At 47.7% G+C, this 21,982-nt stretch overlaps 1 protein-coding gene across 6 annotated transcripts in view; it reads right to left on the reverse strand.

The window, feature by feature from the left end:
• Positions 1-12,357, reverse strand: part of MKX (mohawk homeobox) — a 47,142-nt gene extending 34,785 nt beyond the window's left edge. For 4 of the 6 annotated variants that reach the window (XM_058423444.1, XM_040084936.1, XM_040084945.2 and 1 more), the window contains exons 1-4: positions 12,238-12,357; positions 11,760-12,006; positions 9,598-9,757; positions 1,204-1,357 (exon numbers count right to left, since the gene is read on the reverse strand). In XM_058423444.1, the coding sequence (XP_058279427.1) occupies positions 1,204-1,357; positions 9,598-9,757; positions 11,760-11,941 (496 nt within the window). In that variant the 5' untranslated portion in view covers positions 11,942-12,006; positions 12,238-12,357. Of the gene's footprint in view, positions 1-1,203; positions 1,358-9,597; positions 9,758-10,359; positions 10,480-11,620; positions 11,640-11,759; positions 12,007-12,237 lie in introns of those variants that run through there. The other 2 variants (XM_058423452.1, XM_058423450.1) reach the window with 2 other exon arrangements.
• Positions 12,358-21,982: the final 9,625 nt, after the last annotated feature.

Below are 21,982 nucleotides of genomic sequence, written 5' to 3' on the forward strand. Positions count from 1 at the left end.
CACAGATACAGTAATACACTGAGTACTTAATGTTTAACATAAGGCTTTTGAATTGTGATAAATATAACTAAAACTAGACAATAATTTCAGCATTAGACACTGGTTTTCATTTTCTTCTGTTCACACATTGCTCATAGTAATTACCATGATTCTCAGATGTTCCATCTAGTCTAAATTAATTAGCTGTAGAAAACCGTCTTTGAGTCTAATTTGTTAATGAGTAACACAAGACAGGTAGAAAAAAATTGAAAAGGGCCCTAACTCAATGATAAGCATTTAAAAAACTTTGTGAATAGGCTGAATTCTTACTGCCATAACTTGAAAATTGGTTTTCCTGAAAACCACAGCATATTTAGGTGCATTTGCTTAAACTGTACTCTTGTAATTGTTGTGCAACCAATCTTTTCAAGGGAAGTGAGTAGAAATGTGAGTACATTCCCAAATTTTTCAAGAAAAGTGAGTACAGCCTGAAGATGGAACAAAGATATTCTCTTCTAAAAATTCACATACAGATTTCTGACAATGTTCTGTAGGATTTGTTCCTGTTATCTCCATGTCACAACTGTCTAAAAAAAAGTACTCACAGACAGAATTAATACAAGAGTTCTACTAAAAATACAGGGAACTAAAAAAAAAAAAATCCTGCATTTGTTAATTTGAGTAAGAAAGAGAATTCCAGTGCATCCTTTATGGAAAACAGCTGCTAGCAAAATACATCAAATAAATAACAGTAATATTGAATTTACCATCTAAGATGCCCCACTAATCAGATTCTCCCTCTCATGATGAATATTGCTATAGCCCTTCCATGAAAGAAACTAACAGTCAAGTGATTTCTCATTTCTTTATACCAACAAATGTAATTAAATTTTTTCCTTTAATGCAGATTAAAGGAATAGACTTGTAGAATGCAATGAATTAACAATTATCTTTCTAACAACAATGAAATATAACATGCAGCCAGATTGCCACCTTGAACAACTTGAAACAATCCTGCTTTGCAAGGCTGTGTAGTAGTTGGGAGCCAAAAGAGGCACCTAATTAAATATATATATATATATATATATATATATATATATATATATATGAAGGCAGATCCACTTAAGGGTACTTGTGATTAAAAATTAGAGCTAACTTAGGGTATTTAATACTTTCTAAATATATTTTAATCAGTTTAAAATTGGTAAAAGAACATCAACAAACCTTCAGAGCATGAGTCATCGCTGCTCACGCTGAGTCGCTCAGCATTTCCCTGAACATATTTGTTGTACAGTTTTATTCGTAACGCCCAGCTGAGATCTGGTTGCCTGACAGTGTTCTTCAGGCGACGTCTTGCATTGGCAAACCAGTTTGATACCTGCATACAAACATGTGTATTAGTTTCCGTTGAAAATTGCTCAAATAAACAAATCCAGAGAGCCCTCATGAGTTCTATGTACGCTTCAAGGATACAGCAAACAAGAGAAATATGAAAAGAAGCCCATAAAATTACCACTGAGCAGAGCAGGAATCTCATACAGGAAGGCAAGTTCAGGCTTCCCACCCTTCCCAAGTATTAGCAAAACCACATTATCACAAGGTTTCAATTAAGGTGTCCCAAATACTAGTTTTATATTAATATTCTTCTCTTTATTTCATTATAAAAATAAAACCCTGAAGTTTAACTATGAACCTTCAACATATTACCAACTTCTTAAATTAAACTAGTATCTAATATTCAGGAATTTTCTTTGATATTTACATAGGCTACAATATGGCTATTAAACAGATAAAGACATTTTAAATTTGTATTTATAAAAGCCCAAATTCTCCCTTGTACTTTAACAGAACTCTTAGTCTGACAAGCCGTGGGCATCAGGAAAGTCTTTCACAGAGTACAACATACTGTAACTCACTGCAGAAATCAACCATTTGCTCTACAGAGCAGCAGATTTTACAGACTCTTTTCGTTGTGGACAGCCTGAAAAATAGTAAATATGCAATTCCTCAAAAGGTGACTATTAAACAATAGTCTGCTTTGTCCTCCTTCCCAACTGCAGAGCATTTTCTGGAGTCTGACATAACAAAATGGATACATGTTAGTATTCCTCTAGCATACAAGCTCGTCACTAAGTCAGGCTCAAACACAAGTATTTCACAGTGGTTTAGGCACAGAAGGAGCACAAAGGCCCAGTCTACCCTTCAGTGCCAGCAGTGCTAATTAAACCACCAAATGGGATGCATGTACTTGCAGTGACTTTGCATGAAAGCACACCTGAGAAAACGCTGGCCTTGATTCTACTGCAACTCAAAAAGATAGAAAATAGAAAATACTGACAACTCTATCTTTACCACAAGCGAGAGCAGAGGCAAGTGACCTACATTCTAATGATATTTGCTTAATGATAAATAAGATGTTTAAAGTACTATTTAACCCTGGCATTTTGACATGACCTCTGCATGAAGGAGGCAGAGAAGCATCACTTGCAAAGGAGAATGTAAAGAATGTTAGCAGCCTACAGCCCTGCTCACATCTTTGTGTTATGAACATGCACACAGAGGAAGACAGACTACTGTTGGCATATTCTAACCTGGGAGCAATAACACCATTTAATTTACATAAACCTGCAAAGCAAGTTCATACATGTTTTATCAATACATGCTACCCCACCTAATAGAGAGCCAAACTGTAGACTTTAATGTTGGATTTTGGCCCTAGTTTTGTCATCTGTCTGTAGTAGCTAAGGTTACTGTATAAATCACACAGAAGTATCTGTCTAATTATTCTGGATCAATAATCTCTTTTGAAGTGATTATGAGGGAAAAAAAACCCAACAACAAAAAAACCACCCCAAAACAAACAAACAACACTACATGCCTAAAGCAAAAGCAAAGCTTCAGTTCAGAGTCCCAGCTAGAATTCAGCAGTGGTGCCTTATGCCTGTCACTTTGATTTTACTTATAATCATGTTTACGTGAAACAGAGTTCCTCTGAAAATACGGTGAGCCCTGCATAAGTGCTCAGATGGCAAACACTTAACTTTATAAGCCATGTCGTTTACTATGACCGGTTAAAAACCCAAAAATGTAGCTGGCAAAGTAAGTAATCTTCATTCTCTTCTGAGGCTATTTGCTCATAATCATCGTATTTTCACAGTAATTTTTACAGTAAATGAGACAGGGTGGGCTGGAATCCATGCACTTTCTACTACTGTTAACAAAGTCACTCCAGACTGCTCAGTGGAAGCAGCAGTCACCTGCTGAAGCAGCAGTCACCTGCTGCATGACAGTATAATTCTGAAATCAACTATTTAACAGCAGAGATGGATCAATCCAGGGCCCCAGTCAACAGGATTGCAGTTACTGCAGCATTTTACCAAACTGACAACCTTCCAACCTCTCACAAGAAAGATTTCATTATGCTTCATTTTATTACGTACTGAAATTTTTCATCAGTGAAGTGCCATTTACAGAAAAGATCGGGTAGTATTAGTGTGATTCATACATAAAAGCAATTAAATTTAGCAGGAGTGATTTCTGCATGGTACTCTTGGTTTATTTTTGGCTCATTCTTCCCATGTCATTGCTTTGCTTTCTGCATATCAATATGAAAAGATGAGTCATATTTTAAGTCTTCTGCTATGAGAGAAGACAATAGTAGTATTTGATCGTAATTTCATAATGAGAAATATATTGCACCCTGTCCTGCTGCTCTTTCTGGAGCAGATGATTTTAAGTGCCATCACACAACATATACAAGACAATGAGGGGATCAGACCCACCTAGCAGGGATTTGTGAAAGGCAGGTTCTGCTTGACCAACCTGATCTTCATCTATAGCATGGTGACCCACTCAGTAGACGAGGGAAACGCTGTGGATGTGCCTACCTGGACATCAGTAAAACCTTTGACACCACTTCCCACAGCATCTCCTGCAGAAACGGGGTGCTCATGGCTTGGATGGGTGTGCTCTTTGCTGTCAAGATGGCCAGGCCCGGAAATGTTGGTGCATGGAGTTACATCCACCTGGTCACTGGTCACCAGAGGTGTTCCCTAGGGCTTGGTATTGGGGCCCGTCCTGTTCAATAGCTTTATCAATGATCTGGATGAGGGGACCAAGGGCACCCTCAGTCAGTTTGCAGAGACACCAAATTGGGTGGGAATGTTGATCTGCTGGAGAGCAAGAAGGCTCTGAACGGGGATCTGGACAGGCTGGATCCATAGGCCAAGGCCGGTGGTACGAGGTTCAACAAGGCCAAGTGCCTGCCCCGGGTCACAACAACCTCTGCAGGGCTACAGTCTGGGGGAAGTGGATGGAAAGATGGCTGCTGGAAAAGGACCCGAGGGTGCTGGTTGACATCAGCTGAACATGAGCCAACAAGTGTCCCTGTGGCCAAGAAGGTCAATGGAATCCTGGCTTGTATCAGCAATAGTGTGGTGTCAAAGACTGGAATCCTTTGGCATATGGGCTGGTTTGCATCTTAATTCAAGCAGAGGTATTTCTAATAATTTTAAGAACTGGACAATAACATGTGGCCAGCAGGACCAGGGCAGTGATTGTACCCTTGTGCTTAGTAATGGTGAGGCTGCAACTAGAGTGCTGGGTCCAGTTCTGGACCCCTCAATTCAGGAAGGACACTGAGGTGCTGGGTAGAGTCCATGGAAGGACAATAGAGCTGGGGAAAGGTCTGGAGCACAAGTCTGATGAGGAGCAGATGAGGGAGCTGGGGCGGTTAGCCTGGAGAAAAGGAGGCTCAGGGAAGACTTTACTTCTCTTTACAACTGCCTCCTTTCAGGAGGTTGTAGGTGGGGAGTCAGTCTGTTCTTCCAAGTGACAAGAAAAAGAACAAGAGAAAAAGGCTTCAAATTGAATCAGGGGAGGTTTAGATTGGATATCAGCAAAAAATTTCTTTACAGAAAGGATTACCAGGCATTGGAACAGGCTGCCCAGCAAAGTTACCATGGTTGAGTCACTGTCCCTGGAGGTATTTAAATGAAATGTAGATGGGGTGCTTAGGGACATGGTTTAGCAGTGGACTTGGCAGTGCTGGGTTAATGGTTGGACTCAATGATTATAAAGGACTTTTCCAACTTAAACGACTCTATGATTCTGAAAGAACCTCAAGTTGGCTTTTAGAAGAGAAACCTTTTCCTAAAGCACAAAGCAGCAGATTTACTCTCTAAAACCTTATCTCAAATGCAATTACAACAAAGCCCATTAAAACCTTGGAAGAAAGGAAAGTCAGTCAAATCAATTTCAGAGATTTTTAGGCTTAATCTATGATGTGGTAATCTTTAGGTGCTTTCCAGCTTTTGGGCACTAGTGCAGGTTGCTGGAAAATCCTGATTTCTAAGACATCATGAGATTCAACACCTCTCTCTCTCTCCAGTCTTGGACAACCTCCAGGTGTGTGAACTGGAACAGGCTGCATAGCCACAGGCTGTACCAGCCAGAACGCTCACCTTGACCTCCAGCCACCACCTGTCTCCTTCAAACACAACCACATTTTCACCACTCATTTCAACCAGCCCCAAATGTTACATTGTCTGTCTATCCATGTGGTCTTTAAAAACCTGCCTGTCGACTGCTGTAGGTCCCACTCACAAAGAGTGCCAGTTTACACCACACTTACCTAAACGACTACAAAAAGAAACAACCAAAGCTGCCAGAAACATCCAGCCTTTCCCATGGTCCCAAGCTGTGCTACTGTGATCTCCAAAAATAATAAAAAAACCCAACAAAATTATTTAGATAAAAGCCAGTGGGAAAATCTTTGTCACATAAACCTCCCAAGAAGTAAGTATCTTGAAAAAACACGTGATGAAACCCACTATTCTTGTAAAGTAACAGTCCTGTAGCTCTTTGAGAAGTAAAAAGACAAAACCCAGGGGGAACGATAACAGATGTGCTTTCCAGCATTCATCTTTTTACAGCAGTTCAGTTGTTCTCTAAGAGCATCAGGTACTTATATCAGCATCATGAAATATTGACTCTCTGGCTTTACTTCTGAAGACACATCTTCAATTGTATTGTAATTTGTTCTGCTTCAGTGCTTAAGAGTGGCCAAAGTTTCAGAAAGGGAACAGACATCAAGCAATTCTCCTCCTCCAGTAATCCAGATATGCCTTTATAAATCTGAATACTATTAAATCCATAGCAGCACATGAATGATATACAAATCCTTGTATTGAAAAAACCTTCTTTCCAACAATGCACACATTCATATTTCTTTCTGGAAGGAATATACAGCAACTTTTCTTTTTTATTTCCCAAGAACATCTAAACCAAAATTTAAAATAAAATAAATCAAGCACTGTAGTAATAATGCAAACAAAAATGTAGCATATTAATAGGACAAGTTATTGGATTCTGAATTGGAATCTAATTGGAGTAAAATATAAAATGCTTTTTCAAACTATATTGCTTTCTGGTTTCCTGCTTTGGCAGTTGTGGAAGTAGAAAACTTTGGACTGTTGGACTTAAATCTGCAATAACATTTGCCTTGAGGACTCCCAAAGACCTTGTTGGCCTGCACAGGAGTAAGTCAGCCCAGAATTTGCCCCAGGTTTTGCTACTACTACTTCAGAAACAACATGATTTATGATTCCTGCAAAATCCTACCTCCTTGAAAGAGTCTGACTTTTCTTCAGCACTGCAGTCAGACATGCATCTGGAATAGTCCCCTTGCTGTCCCACTGCACCCAAGAACAGTGGGGTAGGCCAAAGTATTAGTAAAGCAGAACAAATTAATTTAAAATCCATCAACTGGGTGACAGCAAAACTAATGAAAATAAAGTTGTGGAAGATTTGACATGCAGATACTAATAACAAAAGCTATTAGTTTCTGCATTCCATTAGTTTCTCCTAACAACAAAAGTGAAAAACAGGGCTGTTTTGTCTTGGTGTCACATAAGAATTGGTTTTATCTATGCCATGGTCCTGAAAAAGGCTCCTTGGGATAGAGGGTACTTACTGGAATAAGGTTCATTAGATGAAAGAAAGCAGAGGGAGGAGAGTTACATCTGTATTATCAATATTACTGTGACCACCATCATCTTCCAGGCAGCTGCTGAAGACCTTTTCCAAGGTCGTCAGTCAGGTGAAAAACAAAAAAAGAACAAAACACCAACCACTCGTTCCCTAAATGGCATTTTGTCAGAAATTCAGAAACTCAAAGGGATATTCAATAGTATCTTTTGTCTTTCCTATGGCTCGTGACGACAAGGTGTCAGCACACGAGGGATGGATGCTGGGAAGAGGTAGCAGCTGTCAGCAGACAACAGCCTCCACAGGAGTGGAAAGCTGTGGGAGCAAACACCACAGGACAACACTGTAAATGTAAATAGCATAGGAAATACGAGACAGGTCAGCAAACACCAAGGTGTTTAACCCAGAGGAAACGTCATACACTGATTCCTGGTTCTCCAACGATGTCCAACAATATCATTAGATTAGAAAAACAATTTATAGGCAACCCTGACTGATGCTTTTGCAAAGTGCCCCTCCTGGGACAGAAGCAAAGCTTTCCAACAGACACCATAGCCCAGTCCCAAAGCTGCTCCTGGTTATACCACTTTTCTGAAAGAGCACAGCCTTCAGGAAAGCTATTTCAGATGTACCCAATGTGACTGAGATCACACCCTGGCATGCTCTCTCTCACTCTTAGAAAACAAAAATTTTGAACTGAATTACAGTCTTGTTCTTTTTGAGCATCCAAAAAGTAGGTGTAGGCTGTGTGTTGTTTAGCTCTTTGTGGCTCAGAAATCACTGCTGGTGCCAGACATATGTATTTACATCTCATACAGATGCTATCAAATTCCCAGATTAAAAGAGTATTGCACAAAAACGATGGAAAAAACACCTGGGATTTCTCTTTGATGTCGTGCTTCTGTAAGTGAAGATAGATGTGCTTGTTTGCACAGTTCTTTCAAATATTACAGCTCATAGAAACAAAACCGGTGAAAACCAGCTCCAGCGTAAATCCACCAGAGTCACAAGGGTCTAACAGAGCTAAATGCTGCCCTCCCTGACTCTTTTTAATTTTATTCTACACCTTATGTAGATAATAAAACACTGTGGAGAAGTGGCCATGGCTCACTTCATGTTTTATAAAGGCTAGCACATCTTATCCCCATCAGGATTTATCAAAGCTGCCATGAGAGAAATCCTGCAAAAACCCTCCAGATTTTTCCCCTCTCTGTTCATTCTGAGGCATTTTTCAAAGAACAGCAGAACTCCTCAAGATATGATTAATGTGGAAGTGCCCCAACACATATTGTGGATATATGTTTTAAATCCCATGTAAAAATACAGGGATATTCTAAGGACCATAGTCCAGTAAAATACTCGTATTGAATTTTGCCATTGAAGGAATAGTGCTTATGTAATCATAGTTTAAACCTTTCATGTATATTTTTTAAAAGCAAGAGAAGTTGTTTTAACTATATCTTCCAGTTATAACTGGCATTTTCTGAGACATTAATATTATTTTTGTCAAAGCTATAGTGTTTTTTCCTAGTGCAATAGTTTCATCATGGGGTACTGAAGTGTAAAAATTTTCCATTTTGCCATTACTAGAATTGAAGTTCATAGCACAGGTTTTTTTGAAGGGGCACTCAAAATAATAAAGTTGAATTACCACCTGCTTTTTTCTAATACTTTAGGTTACTTTGATCTCTTTGTGTCCTTGGCAAAGTGACACATAATATGTTAGGTGGACTGATGAGGACCCAATCCTGCAAACACATGGCTTTCATTTTATGCACCTAGCAGTAGCTTGCAGTAAGGAAATTAGATTATTCACAAAGCATAAATCTTTGCAGCATCCAGACCCGAGATAGTATCACTCGGCAACTGATAGCATTTAACCACGTATTTCAGTAGAGTGCCAGATGGCAAAGAGAACAAAGAAGTGAGATTTGTAAACATTTGCAGCCAAATGTATGCCTCTTACAGCAAGACAACTGCCAGCCACTTCAGGGGAGAACTACCTGAGAGCAAAACAATTACTTCCCGTGTCTAATTATATTACAATGATAATTCCTGCAAGACTGTGTTTGCTGAGTCACTGCACACAGTGCGTATGGTAACACTGTGCAACAGGTGATGACAAATATTATCAGAACAATAGAACAGTTTCCATCCTGCCCCCTTTTCAAAAGGGAAGAGTAGCTCCCTGCAATTTCCTCAACAATTCCTATTCTGTGCTGAAATCTCCCATGACTGATATTTTTCACTTGAGACTTTTTAAAGACTAAGCAAAAATATTTTCATTATATGTATGAATGAGATGAAAGGATGAGGGCATCTCTTCCTAGGAGGGCAAGCACACACTTTTTCCAGATTGTCTTTAGCACTTCTCCAGACACTATAGCTCAGATGTGGTAATTTTTGTTTGAGAGAGACAGTCCTGTTGGGGTGGGGGAGCCCAGGGGAGGGCGGAAGAAGGATGTGCACAGGGCCCCTGGTCTTGCTGGCTACACTGATGCACCCCGATACCCAGCACCGTCCTTTGCTCAGCACACAGAGGATCTTTGGTAGATGCTGTCCCCATCCCTCCCGTCCATGAAAAGCCTCGGAGGCCTTTTGGAGATGCCGGTAAGGGGTTCCTTTCCTTACCTGCACCAGGGTCATCTGGGAGCCGAGGGCCAGTAGAATCTTCTCCGTCTTGGTGGGGTATGGGTTGTCGCGGTGCTTGTAGAGCCACTGCTTGAGCGGCCGCGCCATGTCCTGCAGCGCCTGCCGCTTGTGCCGCACCTTCCCTCCGCTCTGCCGCGCCCTGCCGCGGAGAAGGCGCGCTGAGGACCGGAGCGGCGGGACTCCTGCTCGCTGCCCCGCCTGGCCCCGGGCCCTGCCCGCTGCCCAGCCCGGCCCCGGGCCCCCCTGCGCGGCTGCGGTAGATGCGCCCCGTCCGAGGGGGGACCCAGCTCGGGGGGTGCCCAGCCCCGGGGTGCGCCCTGCCCGGAGGAGCCGAGCCCCGTCCTCCCGGCGGGTTCGGGGACTTTCCACCGCCGCAGCCCTCGGCCCGGACAACTGCTCAAGGGATGGTGATGCCACCGGCTCCCCGAACTCCCCGCGGAGGGTCCGGGCGAGCGGACTCAGAGCCGGTGAATGGCCGCGATAATGCTGCGGACCCGGGCGGCGGCCCCGCGGCGATTTCAGCGGGGCCAGGGCCCCGCCGGTGCGAGTGTCCCGATGTTTTCGGTGCTCGGCACCTGAAAGGAGTGTGGCCGGTCTGTGTACAGAGGGGCTTTCCAGCGCGGCCAGGCCGCGCCTCGCACGGCCGGCAGCGCATCCGCAGCTGCGCTGCGCGCTGCCCCGGGGCAAGCCCGGCCTGATTCCCCCGCCCGTATTTATTTCCCGCTGATACTCAAGAGATACCCGCGGCACCGAGCAGCTCCTGGATCATTTCACTCCTCGGAGCCGGCGTGCCTCTCCCAACGTGGCCGGCAGCGACGCGAGGCAGCCCGCAAAGCCCCGCGCCCACCGAGGGAAACGGGCTATGCCGGGGAAACGAAACTCGGGTTCCGTTAAAGAGAGAGGGAAAAAAAAAAAAAAAAGTGTCCCTTTGTAAATAAAGGCCTACAATAAAAAGTGAGCCAACAAAACCGGAGGCATCCTACATCCTAAGCAAAGCCCAGAGGCAGCGCGGCGCGGGGCGGCGCTGGGTGCCGCGGCCGGCGGCAGGGGGCGCCAGGGGGCCGGGCCGCGCCGCTGCCGCCCCGGGGCTCCGCGGCAGCCGCGCGCCGCCGCCACCGGCTGCAGCAACGCGCCGGTGACACACACCTGCGTCCTCTGGCCGGTAACGCTGCGAGCTGACGCAACCGCTAAGGTGGAAATTCGTCAGCGCAAGCAGCTTCCCGGGACTCCTCGGTTTCACAGGCGCCTGACTGCGCTCCTCGATACTTACTTTGTAACACTGACCCGAAATGTCTGGGCAGCGCTCGCCAGTTCACCCCTTCGAGCTACGGCGGTCGACGCGCCAAAGCTCGCACATCCTCTCATCAGCCTCTACTTCACCTGTTCCAGCATCAAAAAAAAAAAAAACCCAAAAAACCAAAAAACCCTAACCCCCCAAACCCAACAACCCCCCCCCCCCCCCAAAAAAGCCCCTCCGAAAAAAAACGGCTTCGGGCGGCTCAGCTTTAGCTGCCGTTTTACCAAACCCGATTCTAATATCACGTTATCCAGCCCCGGACTGGCATCGCGCTGGCCCGTTCTAAATCCCATCGCTGGGAACGCACTGACAACGCAGCTCCTTCCCGCCCGTTCGCTCGGCTCGCCGCGAACCCGCGGGGACGGCGGAGCAAGTGCCGGGGCCGCGCGGTGCCCGCCCGCCTCAGCCCCGCTGCCCCGGCACGGCCGGCGGGGATCGGCCGCGCCGCCGCCCCGAACCCCAGCTCTCACACGTCCCGCACGGCGCCTCCGTTTTGGAGACTTTAATTGCATGAAGCGCCCGAACAAGCCGGTGGAGCCCCGGTGTTCCCGGTCTCTTTTCGTTCGGAGGCAGAGAGGGAGGTCATGCACAGCAGGACAGGAGCGCTCCGTCTGGTACGTTCCAACCCAATCGGAAGCCCCTGCATCACCTATTGCCTGAATTTCCCACCGTAGCTGTGGAATGAGAATCCCAGAGAATACGAACCCGGGGCCGCGGGCAAAAACCCAGCTAGAAACCCATCTCGTAACCCCAAATCGGCGACGCGGCGGCCGGGAGGGCCGGCAGCGCAGGCAGAGCCGCCCCCGAAGCCGGTGCGCGGCGCGGAGAGGAGCGCACGGCATACCCCGTCCGCCGGTTGCGCAGGCTGAGGCTCTCCTTGATGGACGGGCTGTCGGGGAGCAGCACCTCGGCGTGGTGCGGGCCCTCCACCACCCCCACGTAGGACCGGCCGCTCCGCTCCCGCTCATTGGCGTCCTCCTCGAAAAGCACCTGGCCGCTGAGCTTGCTGAAGACGATGGTGTTCATGGTGGGGGGCTGGGAGCCGCCGTCGTGCTGGCCGCCGGCTCCGAGGTGCGGGGGCTCGCTGTGCGCTGCGGGGAGGCGGCAGCGGTCACCGGGCAGCCGCGCCGAACCGCCGAGACCCGCCCGGCGCGACCGGCGGGGCGGCAGCGCGGAGGCACCGGGCGCCGCCTGCCCACCCACGGGGGGGGCGGCAGCCCGCCCCTCCCACGGCCCGGCCCGCTCTCACGGCCCCCCACCCAACCTCGGCCCGCTTCCTCGGCCCGGCCCGCTCCCACGGCCCGGCCCGCTCCCACTCGCACCTCGCCGCCAGCCTTCGCCGCGCTCCTCGCTCCGTGTCGCAATAGTTCGGAGCGCGGGTTTTCTGTCGGCTCGAGTGTTTCTGTCTCGCTTGCTCTCTCTCTCACTCCCTTTTTTCCCCCTTTTCCCTTCCCTCTCCCTCCCCTCCCCTCCCCCGGAACGATTTTCCCCTTCCCCCTCCCCAAACGGGGAGGGAAACAAATTGTTTTTAACGACCACCAAATGCGCAGAGCCGGCGCCCGGAGGCACGGCCGCCGCGCAGCCGCTCGCACTGTCGGGACTGCCGCTGCCCATCCCCGGGGGGAGTCGCCGCCGGCGAGGGGACCCCAGCAGCCCCAGCCAGGGCACGGGCCCCGCCCGGGCACGGCGGCGTCGAGGGGCGCTGCGTGAAGGGGCGGGAGGAGTCCGGCCAGGGGCATCTGAGGGTACGGCGGTGCACGGCCGGACCGTTCGCCGCCTGTACCGGGGAGCCTCCGGGGGAAGGTGGCTGAGGACACCGGCTAGTGTCACCCTGACAGCGGGAGAGAGCCCCGTCGGGGGCGCGAGGAGCGGCCACAGCCCCGTGCCACTCATTAACGCCGGTGTTTAATGACGCCGTGCCAGGAACCATCTCCCACCACGCTTCGCCGTCTTGTGTGTCGCGTGTTCCCCCTACTCCCCGCCCAAGGGTTGTAAATTAGCCCGCAGTCCGACCGGGAGCCAGCCCGCTGTCTTGAGCATCCTCGGCGCGGCCGGCGCTCTCCCGCAGGGACACGACGTTCGCTTGCCGGCGATGTCTCCGGGAGCCCCCGGCCCGCTCCCACGGATGTGCCCCTGTTCCCCCGGCCCCGCCGCTCCACACCCCCCGCAGCCCCGCGGTCCTGCCGAGCAGCAGCCCGGCCCCGCCGTGCTTAACGTTTTGGTTTTTTGTGCGCAGAAACGGAGAAGATGGCCACAGTCAATATTTACAAGGATGTAATTCAGACGTTATTTGACCGCCGCGGGTGAACGGGAGCAGCCGTCTGCGCCTGCGGGCCCGGAGGGACGTGCGCTGCGCGGATCCCTCGTGCGAGCACCAGCCGCGACCCCACGCTCTCCATGACACCTCTCTGTCCCCGTCCTTGTCCCCGCAAGAGTGACCCCAAAGTACCTGAGTCTGCCTGCTGATACCATTTGTACCCCCCCGGCCCCTGCCATCACCCTGGCCTCATTCCCTCCCATTTTCCTGGGCTGCAGAGGCCACCGCGGACGGTATGCTGCTCTCCGCTGGCTTGGCGCTGGAGCGGTGGGGACGGAGGGGGCAACACGCTGCGGGCCGAGGATCCCCGCCCGCCGCCCCGCAGGGCTCAGCCGCCGTGGGGTCCTTCCTGGGGCTCACCCCCATCCCCGCACCCCGCCGTCACCGGTGCGTGATGACACGGCCGCTGTCCGCGACGTCACACAGCCACAGGCATTGGGAAAGGGGTTTCTGGAAGAGGGGCAGCTTGGCATCGGGATTCACCGATCCCGACTCTAATTTCTGCGTTTGCTGACGGGAAGCAGGGGAGAGGTTGGGGAAGGGCAGTGCACCGAAGATGCCCTAATGCCCAGGGAGAAAAATTACTGTCCCCAGAGTAAGAGGAAAAGACAACTTGCTCCCGAGAAAACAGAAGGTAGAAAAATATAAATAACGCGAATGCTCCTGTGCAGGCTATGCATCCTGCACTTCCACAGACTTTTGGGCAAAGCCCTGCTAAGGCTGCCCCTCAGGACATGATATGGCCAGAGCATTCAGGAGCCAGCTGAGGGAGACGCTGGCACAGAGGAGCAGTGTGGGATAAATGCCTCCTGTTAGACTGTGCTAACATGCTGAACGGGAGCTTCCTGCAAAAAACACAGCTCTGATCATTGCCATGCCCAAATGAACTGTTTATGACACGGGAAGTATTGTTATAATTATGTCACATCAAAAGGAGTCTTAGAAAGCGACAGGTTTGACCAAAAGCAAGCACCCGTGGAAAGGTGATCTCAGTGGTTTGCAGTCTGGAGAAATTCTTGTCATCCCTCCCCCCTCTCCAAACCCCTCTGCTAGGGCAGGTGCAGGTTCTGGTCCCCAGAGTCTGAGGGGAGGTGCAGATGGGGCATGGCATGTTTCTGTGGGCTCTGCAGGCTGAGGCAGCCTCTGGAGAAGGGGCAATCCATGCACAAGCAGGGTACTGAGCAAGTGCCCTTGGAAGAGCCTTCCCTCTGGCTGTCCACCATGGTGGAATGGATGCTCATTCCCTGTGTGGTGGATTAGGAGGATCTGAGAAGGCAAAAATATTCCTTCCTTGTGTCTACTGATGATGGTGCTGTTTGGGCATGGGCTTGGAGGGTCATTGCACTTTCAGGGTATGCGGCCATCCTCAAGGACATGCGTGGTCCCCAGGAGTGGTGGAAATGTGCACTGCTCACCTGCCTGCCTGTCCAGAGCTGGTTAGGGCACAGGCAGCCAGGACAGCAGGTTGCTGGGGGCCTGGCAGATCCCCCACCCACACCCAGAATAAGTCACAGCAGCAAGAGCCGAGGGCAGAAATCACCATTTGGAAAGCAGTTCTTGAAAAAAACCAAAAGTGTGTGTGGGGCAGGCATTGCCAAACGCGGTGAGGCAGTGGCAGGAGCAGTTGGCACTGCAGTGCCTCACAAGCCTCCAAAGCAGTGAGATCTCCCAAATCATCACATGTAAATCTCACACACGCCCGCCCCCTCCATATTTTATTACATAGATCACAGTTGGAAAGCTTAAATGAAAACAGTGTTTCTATTTCCAGAGCTTGTTTAACATCGTGAATGTGATACAAACTGTGGGCTTTATGTTTTTAATTAAGGTTACTTACCCTTCCATGCACGGAAAAAGAAGTCAATAGTTGCTGGCCGCATACCGCAGCCTGCAGCCGGCTCCCCTGAGGATGTTGCACCGGCTGATGGGAGCACTGTGGCTCCCCTGCATCCCACAGTGGGACAGAAGCCCGGGGCACAGCAGGACTTCAGGCACCTGCCAGGCTGGAGCTGCAAAAAGCTCCTTGCCATTCTTTGCAACAGCCCTCCATCAGCCCATGCTTGTGTGCCAGCTCCAGACAGCTGGTAGGCCAGGTTGGCATGTCAAAAAGGGGCATCAAGGCACATTTCCCAAGGGACATCGTGCAGAAAGAGCCTAAAAGTGGTGCTTTGGGTCTTAATGTGTCTCACTGGAAGAGCCAGGAAAAAATCAACCCTACTGTCAAGCTGAGAGGAGAACTTGCTCCTGAGGTTGTGAGTGATGGAGCTCCTCAGTGCCAGCCCTGCTCCAGCCCTTGGTGAGGCTGCAGCCCCAGCCCTGGTGCCTGGGTTTGGCAGCCACAACACAGAGCTCAGATGGCACCACTGGGGCTGGCTGTGAGCACTGCTCTGCCTGCTTCCCCCTTCTCCAGCCTTAAGGGGGGGAAAGTCCAAAACCAGTTCAGTAGGGTTTCATCTAAGCTCCTAAATACAGTCCATGTTTCTGGTGTCCTCTTCCAGCAAAATGTTGCTTTTGTCCATTGTTCTGGTTACTTTTTATATGCTATCAGCAAACATTTAGTTGGTGTTGCATTTTCACAGCTCCTCCCTCCAGCTGCAGATTCCTTCACAGTAAACATATATGTTTGAAATTCAGAGAGTTTCCTCATGTCCCTGGGATACTCTGTGCTATGGCAGGTTGGGCGGCTAAACGACTATGGCAATGTATATCAAAAGGCCTGGAGCTGTGTAGGTGAAAAATTGTTTAGGATTATGCCAAACTACAAAATAGCCACACTCACAGGTAAAACAGCTGCAGAGACCTGTTGCTGTCCCTCACAGCAGCTGGATCACTGCGGAGCAAAGTCCTGAGGCACATATGGACAAAGATGAACCGGCTTAGCCATGTTGGCTAAAAGGGGGTTGGCCTGCTTCCGTGAGGAGTGAGAGATGGCAGAGTAGCCTTAGAACGGGCTCCTCGTGCTTAGTCTGGTAGCTCCCACATCACTGGTGTAAGATGACATAGGGATGAAGGTAAATCTTGTAATGTGGAGTTTTGTTAAGTAGAGTCCTAAGAAAGGAAGAACTGCCTATTTTGAAGACTTTGCTGGACCAATGCCTAGAATAGCCACTGTCTTAGAGCAAGGAGGGTCTCAGTGCTCCATCCTTGGGATCAGTGAGGTCATCATACTGGGCATACCACATCTGAGAGGGGAGACAATTATGTTGGGCCACTAGAAAGCAAAGACAGGTTCTGAAGTTTCCACCTAATTTTTGCATGCAAAGACCTGTGGAGAAATGAGCTTTGGAAGATTTCTCAACAAGACTGAAGGAGCACTTGAAAGACAATATATGTGCTTATTTCTTCTCTTTATGGATATTTGGTTTGGACAAACTGGTAAGAAGGTGTGTCGGAATGATGTATGCAGGAAGGAAACACATCAATGTCATCTGTTACTATCCCTAAAGCAGCCTTAGTGCTGGTGCTGCAGCAGGTAATATTGTCAAACTGCAGGGCCAAAGACTGTGGGGACCTCTGCAAGCAAGGAGGGCAACAACAGCACCAAGGTGAAATGAGGACGTTGTCAAGAGGGTGTTCTGAAACCTGGCTGATGTGACCATAAATCAAGCCCTGGTTTCATTTCCAAATAATTGGACTGGACTGAGGTAAAATGATGGACAGTAGCTCCAGTGTAGCATTCAGCACAAGTCAAGTATTTCCTTACTGTGAACACCTGGGAAGGGTGTCCCCCAAGAGACTAGTCTGCTGTCTGCAGGCTGCTGAATACTGCAGAAAGGTGGACCAGACATCACCTGATGAGAAAGCCAAAAAACAAGCCCTGTGCAAATGCAGATGAACTTGTGTGAAGATCCAGTTCTTGCCTCCCACAAATCAGGAGATTTTGCATGCTATTTGTGTTTGAAAAAGAGTAGGTTGAGGGCATGGGCTGGTTTGTAGAGTGGACTTGTACTACAACATATAATATTGCAAGGGGAAGTGGCCAGGGTGCTTCAGCTGCAGGAAGAGGTTAATCATGAAGCTGTGAGCATGGCTTTAGCCATGGCTGTCATATGTGGTGGGGCTGAGACCACTCTGAAGTCAGGGAGCTGATCTTGCAAATATAAGGAGGGGGCAGAGCTGGCCCCTGTTTCTTTTAGGAAGCAAAGGGTCCTAGGTGTGGCCTCCCTGATAACACCCTCAAACTGGGGCTAGCGGCAGCAAAAAGCCCCAGAAAGACTGCAGACCTGGAAGCCCCCAACCTACAGCTGTTGCTTTATCTAGAAGGGTGGAAGACCCAGTTCTGTTCTACGTATGTGCTTTGCCTTAAGAATTAATAAACAAAATGAAAAAAAGGTCTCCAAACAAGGATCTCAGTTATTTCTACTTCCATCTGAACACATCCCCAAAGAGTAAGAAAAAAAAAAACCTCTCAACTTGGTCTTAAGGTCTTTATTTTTTCCTCACTTCTCTGCTCCACCTCCATTTTTTATTGCATTCTTTAGGTTTCCATCCCCTTGGGCCATGTAAAACAAGACTCCTTCCATAAGGCCTCTGCTGTGCATCAGCTGCTGTGTGCAGTGGGCACGGGGAGGAGGAGGGCCATGGTGTTTGCAGGAGATGTGTTTTCCCAGCACCCCATAGCTCAGGCTTAGCTGGGGCTCTGCAACCAGCCACAAGGGCAAAAGGGCTCCAGAGAGGGGCCAGGTGGTTTCCCTGGGAGTGGGAACGTGTGTAATGCAGTCTTGGAGGAAAAGTGGTCAGCAGGAGAAGCTCTGCAGTTTGGCCTGGGACAGAGCTATTGTCTCGAGATCAAGCCTCTTGGTTATTCAGCTTCATTTATGTGTATGAACTGTTCTCCATTCTGTGCTCAGGATCCAGGTGGGGTCTGTGTGTGCCCCACTGGAGACTCCACTCACGGCCTGCCTGGTTTCTTCAGTTCTGTGCCCTCTGTGGAGCCAAGCTGTGTGGGTTGCTCCAGTCTCTACCATTGCCCCTTAGCCAGAGCTTTTAGCTTTAACCCCAAGAACTACAGAGATTCAAGTCTTAAATACATGCATGAGCTTGTTTTTCTGTAAAAAACACAACAGTAGTTCAAACTTCCCCAAAGAGGATGAGGTTCTTAGTTATGTGTAATGTATCAATATAATCAAAATCACTAAATTTGCTATGTTTTACACATTTTATTTATTTAACTGGGCTTTAAATTCTCTATTTAATTTTTTCAGAGCAAAATCATATCTTTGGCATCTGTACTGGCCAGGGAGTGACTCAATTGCATCTGATGTAGTATCTCAGATGGGTGATGTCTGTTCTACATTTGGAAAAAGAATGTGGATTTGTTTGGATTTAACATTAACGGTGCAGGTCACATTGCAGAAATCACTGCTCTGAAAAGTTAAGCATAAATGCTGAACAGTTGATAACAATAATAATTATAAATCTATTTTTTCTTCAGCCACCTGTGCAAAAATAAACACACCATGCTGTGCTATTGAATTCCCTACTTTTTATTCCTGTTCTCTCATCTAATTCCACTGGAGAGCATAAAGTCAGGTAATCTTGCTACCAATATTCTTCAGTATTACAGATATAGAGGTCTATCCGTAACTTAAAATTATGTGCAGAATGGTTCAAAGCATGACAAATTTTTGCTCAAACTTGTCTTTTTTTGGGCAGGAAGAGGAGAGGATGTGCACATGTGCGAGAGCAATGCATGTAGTGCAGCAATGTGCAAGGACACTGATTGATGTGGTGTCTGCCTGGGACCCATCCCCAGGGACTTACTCTGCCAGCCCCAAGTCTTGAGCATCCCCAAATATCCAAAAATGCCACCCAGCCCAGCAAGGCGGGGAGAAACACGAGGGCTGAGGGGATGGAGGGGGCAGCTGTGAGGGTCTGACTCCCTTCTCTGCTTGAGCTGCACGCAGTTTTGTGTGACCTCGAGGATTTCACAATCCCCATGCTTCTCTTCTGCAGCTGTAACACAGGAATAATAATGCTTCCTCCCCTTTCTCTGCTTCCTACTCTGCTTTTGGCACACTGCTAATACAAGAGGGCTTGATCTCAGTTGGAATCTATCACTGCTACTGACATGTTAATAATACCAGTAGAAACGTTTCCTCTTTCCTTTGTACTGACAGAGCTCTGCACGGGGCAGCAGCTCCCAACACGTCAGCCCAGAGCGTATTCACTTTCAACCCCAAATCTGAGGCATTTTCCGGACACAAGACAGAGAGGATGCAAGATTCAGGCTGACTTTTAGGATTTTAAACAGGGAGAAATAGTCATAACATGCTTCAGTTTGATGGTCCTCCAGTTATTGCATAAACCTCTGAATTATCCTCAGCCTCTTGGCTGCTTGCACAGCGTTAAACCTCGTGCGGTTGAGTCAGGGTTTCGATGATTTTCTGTCTGGAAGCTCCTCTGGTAGATATTGGGTCTTGGAGAGGACAGGGAGAGTTGGAGTGCGTTGCCTTGGCAACACGGACATGATTGAGGGGATTTTGTGTCTTGAAGGAAAACCCCAAAGTTAGTGCCAGTTTCTATAAAGACTGTGTGGAGTCAGGCACCCGGAGCTGCCTGGGGAGAGCTTCCTCTGGGACACAGGATCCCGCTCTCTCCGGCTCTCCTTGGGAGTCACATGGTGGGGAGTTGGTTTCCCGCAAAAGAAGCCTGAGAAAATCTAAAGATAAAATAAGGTTGCGGGAAGATTCTTCTAAAGATGGCATGCAATTAAAGTTTTTGGCCTGAGTTTGAAAATGTCCTTTCTCATTGCTTGCAGTCATACAAAAACATCTCCCTAGCTGCTCTAGCTCTTACATAATTGATAATTTATGAATCTCAAATGATTTAGAAGTTTTCTGAAAGTTGCCCTGTAATAACAAATATGTTTGTTCAAGTAGATCAAAAAGTCAGGCCACTCATATTAATCTGTTTAACCAGTGCTGATAGCTGTATTGTGTCCTTTTTAGCATTACAGAGGTTAAACCTCTGTAAATAGCTGTAAAATACACAAATGCTATTTTAGCAGAGGCTAAAGCCAGCGACTCAAGATGCAATTTGGCTTTGATAGCTACTGCAAGCGTAGCATGTGGATACCTGAGGAAAGGCAACAAACTCGCACTCTGTCTGTGCTTTCCTGCTTGTGTACAGAATAGATGGGTTCTGCAGGGTGCAAAACATGAAGTGTAGCAGCATAACTCATGTACACACTGTTACTATTTATTATTGGTGAGGCTGAGGCATGCAAGCCAGCAAAGGAAATAGCTGGCACATCTTCATTAATTCCTTCTGGTTCTAAAGTAAGTAGTTTTCAGGAAATAATTCTCCAAGACCTTGGCTACACACACAGTGTATTTATTCAGAGTTGGCAGGGGCACCAGAAAACATATAGTTCATAGAGCCCTCATTTCTTTGGATCCCAAAGGTGTTTATCAAACATGATTTTTAGACAGATTAGAGCTACACACACAGAGAGAACCATGCCTACGACAGTCGCTGTGTCTCCAAGCACTTTAGGGTTAATCATAACCCCCATCCACCCTTTGAATAAACTTCAGAAATTCCCCGATGGCATTAAGGGTTATTTTGAGAATGAGGAGACATTCACCTTAGCTTGGCAAGTGAATATTGGCTTCACAGGTTTTTTTCCTCCAAGTTACTTGAATATAACTATTATACTTTCTTCTGAATTGTAACTATTTGACTTGTGACCTCACAGATACTTTACTTGTTGCTTTGAGATCTAGCCATGACTAAACCCAGAAATTTAGATATATATCCAGACTTTTTTATCTGAAAAATAGACTGAAAATCTTGAATATCAGTCTCTCTCATGAGATGTCCTGATTTCATGCATTACAACAGGGCCAGAAATAACACAAGAACAGCTTTTCTCACAGTATTTCAGTAGTTCTTTTCTGGCCATTGCCAAAAGCAGGATGTGAAGACATGCACGAACATTAAAGCAAACTCTTATTAGAATAGTTCAAGTTCCTTTTGCATTGTGGTAAAAATTCGTGTCAATTTTAATTCTAGTCAGACTATTTCAACCCTTTCAGTACTTCAAAAATCCGTCAGTGTTTTTTCTTAATAAATCATTCTGCTAGCTTAAATATAATTTGTGGGTTTTCATGGTTTTTCATTTTCTTTTTAAACACAGGCCAAGGATATGACAAAGTGCTCAGACCCAAATTGCACATTTGATTGTACACATCAATGTTGGCTATCCCATTGACTTCGCAAGAATTCCTCACTGGTGTAATATTAAGCCCCCAGTAGGCATTTGCAGGACTGGGACAGAAGGTGCCCTAGGATGCCCAGGGAAAGATTGCAACTGCCATCAGTGGGGATGTGCCCCAGGGATAAGGACAGATTCAGTTTCAGGTTTGCATAATTGTTTCCTTCAACGCTGTCAGCAGACTCAGGTGCTGGTCACTTCAGAGTCTTTCCACAAAGCAGAGAAATGGTATGAAGTTTACCGCTTCAGCTGCCAGGGTAAACACTGGGGGTAAGTGCAAGCACAAAGCAGAGCTGTAGCTTCCTCCTGTGGGCTCCTCCAGAGTGGGATGTGCCCCAGGCTGACAGCCATGGCAGGGATGGGGCAGATCCTGGTGCTGTGTCTGCCCCATCCTGGCAGTGCCCCAGCAGTACCTGCAGCGCTGCCCCGAGGCGCTCCTGACCTTTCAGGGTGATGGGCTCCACATGTGTTCTGCTCTCAACACGGCCCTTTGGACTTTACCTTCTCCAGCAGCCATATCCCAGCCTGTCTT

The sequence above is a fragment of the Hirundo rustica genome, chromosome 1, assembly GCF_015227805.2.
Source record: "Hirundo rustica isolate bHirRus1 chromosome 1, bHirRus1.pri.v3, whole genome shotgun sequence".
NCBI classification, from domain to species: Eukaryota; Metazoa; Chordata; class Aves; order Passeriformes; family Hirundinidae; genus Hirundo; species Hirundo rustica.